Here is a 12922-nt window from a genome sequence, read left to right on the forward strand (position 1 = left end):
TTTTAATCACAACGCGGCCGGACTGAAGTGGACATTCGTCTCCTGCCTGGACCGGAAGTGGAAAACCTCGTGGCAGTGACGATGGAGAGACAAATTTGTCCGCTTCCCCGATGGCAGTCTAATGATCTTTGCTTTCCAGTCGAGAAAAAGGTTAATCTTCAACATTTTCCTTTTTTTTTCTTTCGTGCCCCAGTGTCACGACATCATCAACCGGCTGACAGGATCAGATTCGAGGTTAGGGAATCATAATTTTGAGTTATTACTTTAATTATTCCGAAAGTTGCTACCCACAGAGAATTATGATTATTACAAATTAAAGCTAATAACTTGAGCTGATAATCGGAGTTGGCTTATGGAAAGGTGATTAAAAACCAAAATATTGTGCCCGCTTGGCTTGGAATCTAGTAAAGTTTATGAATAATGACGTGAATGTGTTCAATCCAGAATGCCCCGATGTTGCAAATCTCTTAACTCGTTCCGAGCCAGGGAACGAAACTTTTCACTGTTGACTCCAGAATTTTTTGCTCTTCCAGCGACAAAATCCTCCACCGATACTTTAGATAAATCGACGTATTTAAACTGTTCGAAGATTACAATGTGGAATAATTCTGAAAACACGAAACAGAAATCAATTAGTTTAAATCGTAACTAAACTCCAATATAATCCATTACCAAGAAACGCACTCCGTTTCAACTCGGCCAGGAGATCCTGCAGACTCGGAATCCACCCCAAATGGCCCATTCTGGTGACGTAATCCACAAAGTCTCGATGATACTGTCGAACGATCTGTTCCTGGTGGGTGTGTTTCAACTCCCGATCGATGACCAAATCCAACAGATACAGAACATCGATGGCCGGCGTTCCCCAGTGACACAACTGAAAATCGATCAGTGCCGTTCGCTCGATCCGATCGGTGGAACCGGGCGAAGTTTTCATCTTGTGCAGTAGGTTTTTGGCATGAAAATCTCCATGATTCAAAACGTTATACCCAGGTCCATCCGTGCCGGACCGATTCGGAATGTAGATTTGATTTAATTTATCCTCGAATGATGGCTTAAGATGCTGCAATTTGGTTCCGATCTGGGCGAAACCCTCCCAGTTACGGACGGCATCAGCAAAGGAATGAAACAACTGTCGAAACATGTCCCGAGCGCCTTTGACATTGTTCTGCATGAACACGTTGCTGATATCCGATAGGCTTGTGGACTAAAATTTCACCCTTTAGTTACGTCTGATCTCACGGCTCCAATTTACTGCATCTTACTAACCTTTTTATTGAGCACGAACGAAGCAGCATGAAACTTGGCAATCGAGTCGATAACCGGTTGCAGATCTTCGAAACGTTTGATCTCGCCTCCGCCAATCCACCCACCGGGAAACAGATCTTCCAGCACAATAACACCTGTCGGTTTACCGGCGAAATAGAACAGACTGAATCAAATGGTTAGTGTTTAAAATAGTATTTTTCCGTTCCACCAGAATCCTACCTGGGCGTGTCTAAATTTTCCCCAGCGTCGGCCAGAACTCGGCCCATCGCCGGTAGAACTTCGCGATACAAACGGACCTCCGTTTCGAACAGTGATCGATTCTTCAGGAGAACACTTTGCGGTTCGATTTTCACCACCAAACTGATAGCCTGTTCCTGCGGTGATCGTTTCGAGCGGAAGTGAACCGTCGTCCGGAACAAGACGCTGCTGTGATTGGCCCGTGGTTCGAACCTATGAAATTTACAGTTGTGACACAGACCGATCGAATAATCGCTTCGGGCCTGCTGGATTATGTCCAGCATGAAAGCATCGTTCAACCAGTGCGGCACGACGGCGCCCGAGTCGCGGTCTGCGTTGTGTTGCATCTCGATCGGCACTGATGCTGTCGAGACGGGAGGAAATTTAAATTGTTGATTATAATTGCCGTCGAACGGCAGTCGGCAGTACGTGAGCTGTTTGAAGTTTCCAGAAAGGAACTATCGTTTGGTCACGTAAAGTGCGATTTTTCTATTGACTCTAAGGTTATCGATAGGCCCTTTGGCTGTATCGGCGCTAATGGTTTTTTTTTCATTCAGTAGTTCGCTAGAAATGCGATCACAAAACGGTGGGAAACAACGACCTGACAAGCGATATGAATTTACATAACACACCACGAAGGTGGATTGGTTTTTTTTCTGACGCTGAGCAATTGCAGGTGAACAATGTGACTAGTTAAGATGTACTAGAGTAGATACGATTGTGTTGAATTAATGCATTTCTGAATCGATTAATTCTCTACTAACTATTAATATTAAATTACAGTCAGTTATAAACGAGCCGTAGTGAACGTTTCTGGCGCTCGAGGCGAACTCAAAAATATTTGCACCAACCAATTTTCAACCAACACCATGAAGACGACCTGACATTATTTTTTCCTGTAAGGTCATCCCACGTAACATTCTTAAATTTATTAAATACTTGTAGCCGTCTTGAGTGATACATAACACTTGTATCCGTACTGTATTTTACAGTATTGTGATGTATTTTCGACTCAAATACTGCGTACTGTTTTTTACCCTCAAACGTACTGTATTTTCTCATTTAATAGTACTGTATTTTTCACATTGAAATATTATTTCAGAATTCTAAACGTTTAACGCATCGAATTTCAAATTTGTCACAATACAAAATGTCAGAAAGAACATTGACAACACGTAATGATTAAAAATACACGAAAACAACAAATAGATTGGTCTCTTTCGCTCCGTTTCATCTTAGTTTTTGACGTGAATACGTCTTACCTAACTACGGGGCGCCTTTTCAAAATTCGCCCTGTGGAAGAATGGCTAGAACTCAATCGTGAATATCTCGAGCTGTACTAAACGCAACAACAGAATTCTTCCTCCATGCCATCAGAAGTATGATATAATTTAACTACCGGGCCCAAGCACACTTCGTAGCGCAATAATATCATACTAATATAATATAATATGTAGAAAATCAAAATTACTCATCAATTTTAATGATTATTGAAAAAAATCATTATAATGCTCTATGATACGGGCCCCAACCTTTTTATATCGCAGGCAACAGGACAAAATATATAACACCGATGGTTTACCGAAACGCAAACAGGCAGCGTACAATTTACCATCTGAAAAAAAAAAACTCTAAATTCACGCTACAGACTCATAACGATTATTGACGGTAATAGAACAGTTAAACGGATGAGAAAATGACGTTCAAATTTAAATGGCATAGCAGTTGACATCGTTGGAATGCGTGGAATGAAAACTTTTTTTTTCTTCTAATTTGCCATTCAAAATTGTTGTCTCGACAACATTTGTGATCAACTTTTGAACTTTTAACTTTTTTCTGTACTTGTTCCTCTATTGTCTGCACTTTATTTTGTACTTTGTGTGCTTGTTTCGGTAATTTGTGTGTTTGTTCCTGTACTCTCTGTGATTGTTTCAGATTTTTTTTCCTGTACGTTCTATACCTGCTCACGTATTTTCTGTATTTGGTCCTGTAACTTCTGTACCATCTGCACATTCTGTGCCTTTTTCTGCACTCAATTGTGCCAGTACTTCCTATACTTGTTTCCCTCATTTCTGTACTTGGTTTTGTACTCCCTGCACTTGTTCCTGTACCTTCTTTATTTTTTCCTTAACTTAGCTTCTGTACTTGTTCCTTTTATTTCTGTGCCTGTAGCTGTCCCGGTGAATTTCTCACAACTCAAAAATTATCTTTGGATGGAAATTATTTCGAATACTCTTAAATTAGAATAATCGAACGATCCTCATGATTGCTCGAGAGTAGTAAAGTAGAATGATAGAATGTACTGTAAAAATGAATCATCTGACAATTGTTTTTGATTCGATCTCAACATTTTTCCCCAATTCAGGTACACACGTACACATCGCACTTTAAAGCAGTTTTTTCCTGCTCTTAAAAGTCTCAAATGATTCAAGCAAAATGCAACCAAAGTCAGTTTGATGGTTTATGAGCAAGAGAGTGAATCATTCGAATAGGTAAAACATGTCGATGAGTTCCCAAATCTCGGTTCAATCGATGTAATTTAAAAACAGGAGGCAAACGGAATTTTTGAAGTACTCTGGGTTGATATAATTCGAATAGCGTTTGGGCCAATTGAAGACGTTTGGACTCAAATAAATAACCGAACTTGCAATTTGAAGCTATTGACGGCATTTGGAGGTCGTTTCGAGAAAAATTTACACAAAATCTGATCCAATAAATCCTTCAAAGGTTAGGGTGGTTAGTGAAAAAATTTCTATTTCGAATTACTTCCTCACTTTTATCAGAGATGGCGCGACCGATTTGAACAATCTTACGTTTAAATGAAAGGTCTCTTACACCCAAATAAAACTCCCAAATTTCATCCGGATCTGACCTGCGGTTTTGTAATTATATGGTAAAATGAGTTTAAAATTTGATACCGTCACTTAAAAGGTCAGAGGACAGAGGGTCGCGTGTTGAGTTTTAAATCGACCACGTGACTCGCTCAAATCCCTTTGCGCAACGTATTTCTCTTGTACTCTCTCGTATATGAGCAAACTGAACCGGGTTGCCAGAATACATTTTATTATTTTGATGAGAAGTTTTATCACATAAATCTATCGTATGGGTTTGACATTACATGGATTCCAATGAACAATGAAAAAATATTCAACTTTCACAAAGATTGAATGCGAAACAAAAAATGTGTTTATATACAATGAAACGTCTGTGTGTTTGGCAGCTTTGTCGTGCCAATTTTATTTCTCTCTCCTTTTTCAGAATGCTATCAGCGAAAAAAATGGCGGATGCAGTGAAATTGACTTTGTTTCACAGAAAAATACAAGACTTTATTTTTATCGCGATAACATATATGATTTTATGTACTAATCGCATCTAAACTAAATTATCTAGACTTTGTCACGGTAGATTTATGATACGCGCCTTCAAAGCCGAGATATTCGATGAACAAGTAGAGGAATGCATTTCCGAGCGTTCTAATTATCAGCAGATCTTCAGTCAGAAAAAAATACAACACGACCGCTGAATCATTCTGAAAATTTCACAGAATATTCTCAACTAAATTTCGAAGACATTGTCAGGTGGGTTTTTTGTATTCTGCGCCGTTTCCAAGAAAATTTTATTTGAAACGAGAAAATACCAAAAAACTTACCACTTTACGGTACTGTCCTCAGTCCCTAATAACTCAAACTTTTGGATACGATGAGGAAATCTCATTTTGATTACGATTTCACGCTCGGACAATGGTTTAGATGTAGTAAGGCTCAATGTTTAACTAGACGAATTTTGGATTAGATTTTGGAACTGAATTAATAAATTGGAATTTCGGGTCTAAACTCAAAAACAGGATTATGATTCATCTGAATTCAGGACTTTTTTCAGAATTAGAATTTAGTTTCTAAATTCAGTTTCAGAGTTTAGTTCCAGATGACCATGAATATGAAACTATTTCCTATTTCTGGATTATGGAACTGGTTTCTTGACTAGATTTTGGACTGAATTAGGCTTCTTATTTTATGCTAGGAATTTGAATCCAGAATTCGGATTTAGGATATCAACTTTTGGATTTTTGGAACAAACTTCAGAATATAAATCTGAGACCTGGATTCTGGAACCAAATGTTAGATTTAAACTTCGAAGTTGAATTTTAGAACTGACTCCTGAATCAGAATAATCCCTGAATTCAATTTCAGAATTTAATTCCAAAATTCCGAACATGGATTCTGCAAATGAGCTTAGTTCTATAACTAGAACTAAACTAATGAATTGAATTCTGAGACTGTCCAAGATATCGAATTTGGTTTTTGAATTCAGTTTTAGTTCCTGAATTCTAGTCGAGTATTGATATTCGGAAACAAGGACGGTTTTTATCGTATCAAAGAACGCTCTCTATCAACTCAATCAGTGCCATCAAAGGAAGACAGATATCATCTCAGCAACAAAAAAAAAAGACATGGTTCATTTAACATAGAATGGACACCAGTGCGAGAGCGAATTTCTCTCGATGACCCTTCTGAGCATCACAGGTTAGCACGCTACTGTGGGGATTCGCTCTGAAGCAATCCTTTTTTTGCGATCCGATTCTATACAGGCAGTTGATAATTGCGATAGAATCATTTTATTATTGCCGCTTATTCTAACTATGTGCATATAACCTTTGCATAAGTTGTGTCCATGAAAATGTCTGTGAATGCTCCACACAAGGGTTTTGAAATATTGTTGCCTAGTATGAGAATCATCAAGTTGAATTATCGATTCGATTTTCTGCGATAACTGTCAACTTGCGATTCTCTCTTGGCAAATTCCACACAGCGCCGATCATTGCCAGACTGTATATATTTTGTTAAGGGTCGTGAAATACTCAGAGTATGAAGTGGAGCGAAGAAATGTGGAAACATTTTCTCACGGTTCATGCATTGAGAGGCAGCGCGCTCTTGTAGCAGTTTGTACCAGAATCAAAATGTTGTATACAATGAAAAGAGAAATATCGAGCCACTTTCTGCCAAGTTATCGGCAAACACGAACACTGTTCGGAAGTATGAAAATCCATGTCAGTTTTTTCGTATTCACGTACTTCAGTTTTGTGAAAGTAAAATATCTTCGAAAAAACAAAGAAAAATGTCTCTATCAAAGAGAAATAATGCAGTAAATCAAATCTTTAAAAATATACGTTTCTCAAAAAAAATGTTAGTTCATTGCAAAAAATGTTTGATGATTAACTCGTGCATTTTGCTTTCTTTTATAGAAAGGTTATGTAATCAATTGAAAAATCTACTAGTAAAAATGGTGTGTCACATACCATTCGACTCAGCTCATCGAGCTGGGCAATGTCTGTGTGTGTATGTGTCAAATAATCTCACCAAGTTTTCTCGAAGATGGCTGAACCGATTTTGACAAACTTAGATTCATATGAAAGGTCTCGTGGTCCCATATGGAATTTCTGAATTTCATCCGATTCCGACTTCCGGTTCCGGAGTCATAGGGTAAAGTGTGTTAAATATTGTACGCCGTCACTTAAACCAGTGAAACAAAAAACGGAAAAATTTATCTATACTGAACTCGCTTAAAGTATGATGCAAAATCGTGTAAAAACATACAAAAACCGACCCATTGTTTCATTTTGTATGTTACACTAGTTAATGCACAAACAATCCCTTGGTTTCTTTCAAAAATCGAAGAAAAACATTTCGAATAGAATACCACAGTGTTATGTATGAGAATGACATCATTCTTTCTTTCAAGTAAGAAGCAATAAATTCATCCATAGTGACCATTTTTCTCCAAATATGTGTTTTAGTGATATTTAGGAATGAAATGCAAAGAATTTTCATTTATTAAAGGCGTAATTTATTACAAATGTTGATCTTCAGCTTTAGCTAGAAATAAAATTATTCAAAAATAATTTAAAGCAACGTTTTTCAAATAGAAGTTTTTCGGTAAATTTTTCGATTCTTGAAAAAGCCATCGATTTTTTTTTCAGTGTGTATATTTTCAGAATGCTTAATCGATCTCTCAGAGCTTCTTCATCGGCACAATTTTTCTACTAAGTTTCCAAGTTACAGAGATTTGATTTTGAAAGTTGAAAGTTGAAAGTTGAAAGTTGAAAGTTGAAAGTTGAAAGTTGAAAGTTGAAAGTTGAAAGTTGAAAGTTGAAAGTTGAAAGTTGAAAGTTGAAAGTTGAAAGTTGAAAGTTGAAAGTTGAAAGTTGAAAGTTGAAAGTTGAAAGTTGAAAGTTGAAAGTTGAAAGTTGAAAGTTGAAAGTTGAAAGTTGAAAGTTGAAAGTTGAAAGTTGAAAGTTGAAAGTTGAAAGTTGAAAGTTGAAAGTTGAAAGTTGAAAGTTGAAAGTTGAAAGTTGAAAGTTGAAAGTTGAAAGTTGAAAGTTGAAAGTTGAAAGTTGAAAGTTGAAAGTTGAAAGTTGAAAGTTGAAAGTTGAAAGTTGAAAGTTGAAAGTTTAAAGTTAAAAGTTGAAAGTTGAAAGTTGAAAGTTGAAAGTTGAAAGTTGAAAGTTGAAAGTTGAAAGTTGAAAGTTGAAAGTTGAAAGTTGAAAGTTGAAATTTGAAAGTTGAAAGTTGAAAGTTGAAAGTTGAAAGTTGAAAGTTGAAAGTTGAAAGATGAAAGTTGAAAGTTGAAAGTTGAAAGTTGAAAGTTGAAAGTTGAAAGTTGAAAGTTGAAAGTTGAAAGTTGAAAGTTGAAAGTTGAAAGTTGAAAGTTGAAAGTTGAAAGTTGAAAGTTGAAAGTTGAAAGTTGAAAGTTAAAAGTTGAAAGTTGAAAGTTGAAAGTTGAAAGTTGAAAGTTGAAAGTTGAAAGTTGAAAGTTGAAAGTTGAAAGTTGAAAGTTGAAAGTTGAAAGTTGAAAGTTGAAAGTTGAAAGTTGAAAGTTAAAAGTTGAAAGTTGAAAGTTGAAAGTTGAAAGTTGAAAGTTGAAAGTTGAAAGTTGAAAGTTGAAAGTTGAAAGTTGAAAGTTGAAAGTTGAAAGTTGAAAGTTGAAATTTGAAAGTAGAAAGTTGAAAGTTGAAAGTTGAAAGTTGAAAGTTGAAAGTTGAAAGTTGAAAGTTGAAAGTTGAAAGTTGAAAGTTGAAAGTTGAAAGTTGAAAGTTGAAAGTTGAAAGTTGAAAGTTGAAAGTTGAAAGTTGAAAGTTGAAAGTTGAAAGTTGAAAGTTGAAAGTTGAAAGTTGAAAGTTGAAAGTTGAAAGTTGAAAGTTGAAAGTTGAAAGTTGAAAGTATTCAATGACTTACGTTTCGCCCGGATTAGCGGTTCAATGCATAGGGCAGCTGGTCTAACAAGTCAGTTGTCGTATGTTCGAGCCTCGACCTGAAAGGATCGGCTGCGAAGGCTCTTGAATCAGAAAAGTCAAATTCCTAAAAAGGATTGTAACATTCAGACATTGCTTATTCTTAGGGGCGGGTTGGGTCTAACACTTCTGTAGAAAAATCATTTAATATTTTCTTTATATTTTCTTATAGTATAACATTTCAAGAATATTCTATGAAATTTTAAAGCTTATTGAAACAAAACATTGGAAGTTATGGGCCTTTATCTATGCTAATCTTATTCTGCGAAGAAGCAAGAGCTCGGTTCACAAGACGAGGATTTCAACTTCGATTGACTTAAAAACTTGACAAAACATTCTTGTAATGTTTAATTATAAGAAAATATAAAAGAAAAAAATATGATTTTTTAAAGTGTTAGACCCTACGGGCCCCCAAGAACAATAAACTGTTTCCTTCGATTTTATAGACAATGAACTTTGCACGCGTTTTTCTCGTCCGTGTCCATCGTCATTCGGAATCGACTGTCCCAAATATTTTCAACTTTTGCTCACACTTTTTACATGTAAAATACTAGACCCCAACGTTTTCCATTTCGTTTTTTGTTACATTAGGGAGATTTTACAGTCACAAAATAACGGATTTTTATGTGAAAAATCGTAGTTTTGACTTTAAACAACCACCAAAAATTCAAAATAATAAAAAAAAAATCAAACAAACAAAACCGTTGGGGACTAGAAAAACATCTACTATTACTATTCTGCTTTGATTTGTTAACTCCCAATTAATTTCCGCTGAGATCCAGTGGACACCGCAAATCGTGATTTCTAAGAAGCATCCTCAAAAATACTCCATCCCCGCCTTATTTCTCTATATTATTCCAGGGAAAAGTTACTAAATGTTGTTCGAATGATGTTTTTGCCTTTCTCATATAGAAAGGCTATGCAATCGCTTCGAAACCCGACTTTACAACCGAGGCCCGGAGGACCGAATGTCATATACCATTCGACTCAGTTCGTCGAGATCACAAAATGTCTGAGTGTGTATAGTGTGTAAATAATGTCACTGAGTGTCCTCAGAGATTGCAGAACCGATTTTCACAAACTTAGATTCAAATGAAAGGTCTTAGAGTCCCATACAAAGTTCCTGAGTTTCAATTGAATCCGACTCCCGGTTCGGAATTACAGGGTGATATGCACCAAAAAAGGAAAAAAATAGTCACACACGTTTCTCAGAGATGGCCTTCACAAACTTAGATTCAAATGAAAGGTCATATGGCCTCATATATTATTCTTGAATTTCATTTGGATCCAAATTCCGGTTCCGGAATTACAAGGAAATATGTGCAAATTTATTGAAAAATGCACACTCAATTTTCTCGGGAATTTCTCAACCGATTTTTTACAAAATACGAAGCAAATGAAAGATCTTGAAATTCTTTAAAAAGTTCCCGAAAAAAATATTCAGATCCGGCTTCCGGTGTTACAGTGCGATTAGTGAAAATTTTCAATTTCACGACAATTTTTTCACAAGCGATGGTGAAACGAGGTGCACATTTTTGTAAAACTGACTGTTAAATTCATCTAGTTGGCAGATCTTGTTAGTTTGTAAATATATAAATCTTCTTTGGGACTACTAGTCCCCGGTTTCCGATTCCGAAAGTACCGATAATAGTGAAGAAAATCTTCAAAAACGAAACTCACTTCGATTTCTCAGCAACGGTTAAGCCGATTTTCACGAATCATGATTCAAATTAAAGCTCTTATTATATACAAATATATTGTGAAATTTCATCCTGATTCGACTTTCAGTTCCGAAATTATAGGGCGATGAGTGTCATAACATTCAAATCGTCATTCAAAATGACAATGCAAAACCACGCGGCGGTACGTGCGGCTTTGCTCCGTTCGTTGAAAATTAAAATTGATATTTTCAGATGAAAAAAAGTGAATTTTTAATTCTTTTATTCAATTTGTATCTACTTGTTAGTGTTATCAGAAGATCATGTGAACAAACAATATCATTCGACACAGTTCATCAAGCTGAGCAATGTATACGGCTGTGCGTGTATGAGTGTGTGTATGTGTCAAATAATGTCACTCATAAAATAAGAAATCTTATACTCCCTTAGATAGATTATGAATTTCACACCGTCATTTACAGTGACAATACAAAAGAGGTTAAAATTCTTAAAGATTTAGTTTAAAACTGATTCAATTTGTAGGCTATATTAGTTACTTACTGAACCAACCGACTTTGGCAATACTGGTTCCAAGTTCCCGGTTCTAGAAGTACCGGAAATAGTGGTCAAAAAGTTTAAAACAAGACTCACTCAATTTTCTCAGAGATGATTTGATCGATTTCCATAAACAGGCTCAAAGAAAAGTTCCTATAATCTCATAGGTCGTTGTTTAATTTCATTCGGTTCCGACTTCTGGTTCCAGAGCTATATGGTAAAGTGTGTTCAATCATTTAGTGCGATAAGGCAAAATAAAGAAAAATTCTTACTAACTTGACATAACTGTTTACAAATTGAAAAGGTTGTGTTAGCTCATACCCAAAGAAAGCTTCTTATTTTACTCAAGATTAGAAAAAAAATTCTTGATGGTGATATTTGCAGAAATTTGAAGGTCTAAAGGTCTAAAGGTCCAAAGGTCTAAAGGTCTAAAGGTCTAAATGTCTAAAGGTCTAAAGGTCTAAAGGTCTAAAGGTCTAAAGGTCTAAAGGTCTAAAGGTCTAAAGGTCTAAAGGTCTAAAGGTCTAAAGGTCTAAAGGTCTAAAGGTCTAAAGGTCTAAAGGTCTAAAGGTCTAAAGGTCTAAAGGTCTAAAGGTCTAAAGGTCTAAAGGTCTAAAGGTCTAAAGGTCTAAAGGTCTAAAGGTCTAAAGGTCTAAAGGTCTAAAGGTCTAAAGGTCTAAAGGTCTAAAGGTCTAAAGGTCTAAAGGTCTAAAGGTCTAAAGGTCTAAAGGTCTAAAGGTCTAAAGGTCTAAAGGTCTAAAGGTCTAAAGGTCTAAAGGTCTAAAGGTCTAAAGGTCTAAAGGTCTAAAGGTCTAAAGGTCTAAAGGTCTAAAGGTCTAAAGGTCTAAAGGTCTAAAGGTCTAAAGGTCTAAAGGTCTAAAGGTCTAAAGGTCTAAAGGTCTAAAGGTCTAAAGGTCTAAAGGTCTAAAGGTCTAAAGGTCTAAAGGTCTAAAGGTCTAAAGGTCTAAAGGTCTAAAGGTCTAAAGGTCTACAGGTCTAAAGGTCTAAAGATCTAAAGGTCTAAAGTTCTAAAGGTCTAAAGGTTTAAAGGTCTAAAGGTCTAAAGGTCTAAAGGTCTAAAGGTCTAAAGGTCTAAAGGTCTAAAGATCTGTCTAAAGGTCTAAAGGTCTAAAGGTCTAAAGGTCTAAAGGTCTAAAGGTCTAAAGGTCTAAAGGTCTAAAGGTCTAAAGGTCTAAAGGTCTAAAGGTCTAAAGATCTGTCTAAAGGTCTAAAGATCTGTCTAAAGGTCTAAAGGTCTAAAGGTCTAAAGGTCTAAAGGTCTAAAGGTCTAAAGGTCTAAAGGTCTAAAGGTCTAAAGGTCTAAAGGTCTAAAGGTCTAAAGGTCTAAAGGTCTAAAGGTCTAAAGGTCTAAAGGTCTAAAGGTCTAAAGGTCTAAAGGTCTAAAGGTCTAAAGGTCTAAAGGTCTAAAGGTCTAAAGGTCTAAAGGTCTAAAGGTCTAAAGGTCTAAAGGTCTAAAGGTCTAAAGGTCTAAAGGTCTAAAGGTCTAAAGGTCTAAAGGTCTAAAGGTCTAAAGGTTTAAAGGTCTAAAGGTCTAAAGGTCTAAAGTTCTAAAGGTCTAAAGGTTTAAAGGTCTAAAGGTCTAAAGGTCTACAGGTCTAAAGGTCTAAAGATCTAAAGGTCTAAAGGTCTGAAGGTCTAAAGGTCTAAAGGTCTAAAGGTCTAAAGGTCTAAAGGTCTAAAGGTCTAAAGATCTGTCTAAAGGTCTAAAGGTCTAAAGGTCTAAAGGTCTAAAGGTCTAAAGGTTTAAAGGTCTAAAGGTCTAAAGGTCTAAAGGTCTAAAGGTCTAAAGGTCTAAAGGTCTAAAGGTCTAAAGATCTGTCTAAAGGTCTAAAGGTCTAGTCTAAAGGTCTAAAGGTCTAAAGGTCTAAAGGTCTAAAGGTCTAAAGGTCTAAAG

General features: G+C 36.2%; 2 protein-coding genes across 4 annotated transcripts in view; one reads left to right on the plus strand and one right to left on the minus strand.

Moving 5' to 3' along the window:
• Nucleotides 1–12922, plus strand: part of LOC131432793 (dopamine D2-like receptor) — a 763103-nt gene that overhangs the window by 726638 nt on the left and 23543 nt on the right. The gene's annotated exons all lie outside the window — the stretch shown is intronic.
• On the minus strand, nucleotides 373–1868 carry LOC131432794 (uncharacterized). Its single transcript, XM_058599313.1, has 4 exons — nucleotides 1489–1868; nucleotides 1270–1432; nucleotides 673–1207; nucleotides 373–608 (listed from the first exon to the last, which is right to left on the minus strand). Exons 1-4 carry the CDS (start codon nucleotides 1851–1853, stop codon nucleotides 436–438), a joined length of 1236 nt encoding a protein of 411 aa, XP_058455296.1. The 5' UTR covers nucleotides 1854–1868; the 3' UTR covers nucleotides 373–435.

The sequence above is a fragment of the Malaya genurostris genome, chromosome 2 (assembly GCF_030247185.1).
Source record: "Malaya genurostris strain Urasoe2022 chromosome 2, Malgen_1.1, whole genome shotgun sequence".
Taxonomy (NCBI): Eukaryota; Metazoa; Arthropoda; class Insecta; order Diptera; family Culicidae; genus Malaya; species Malaya genurostris.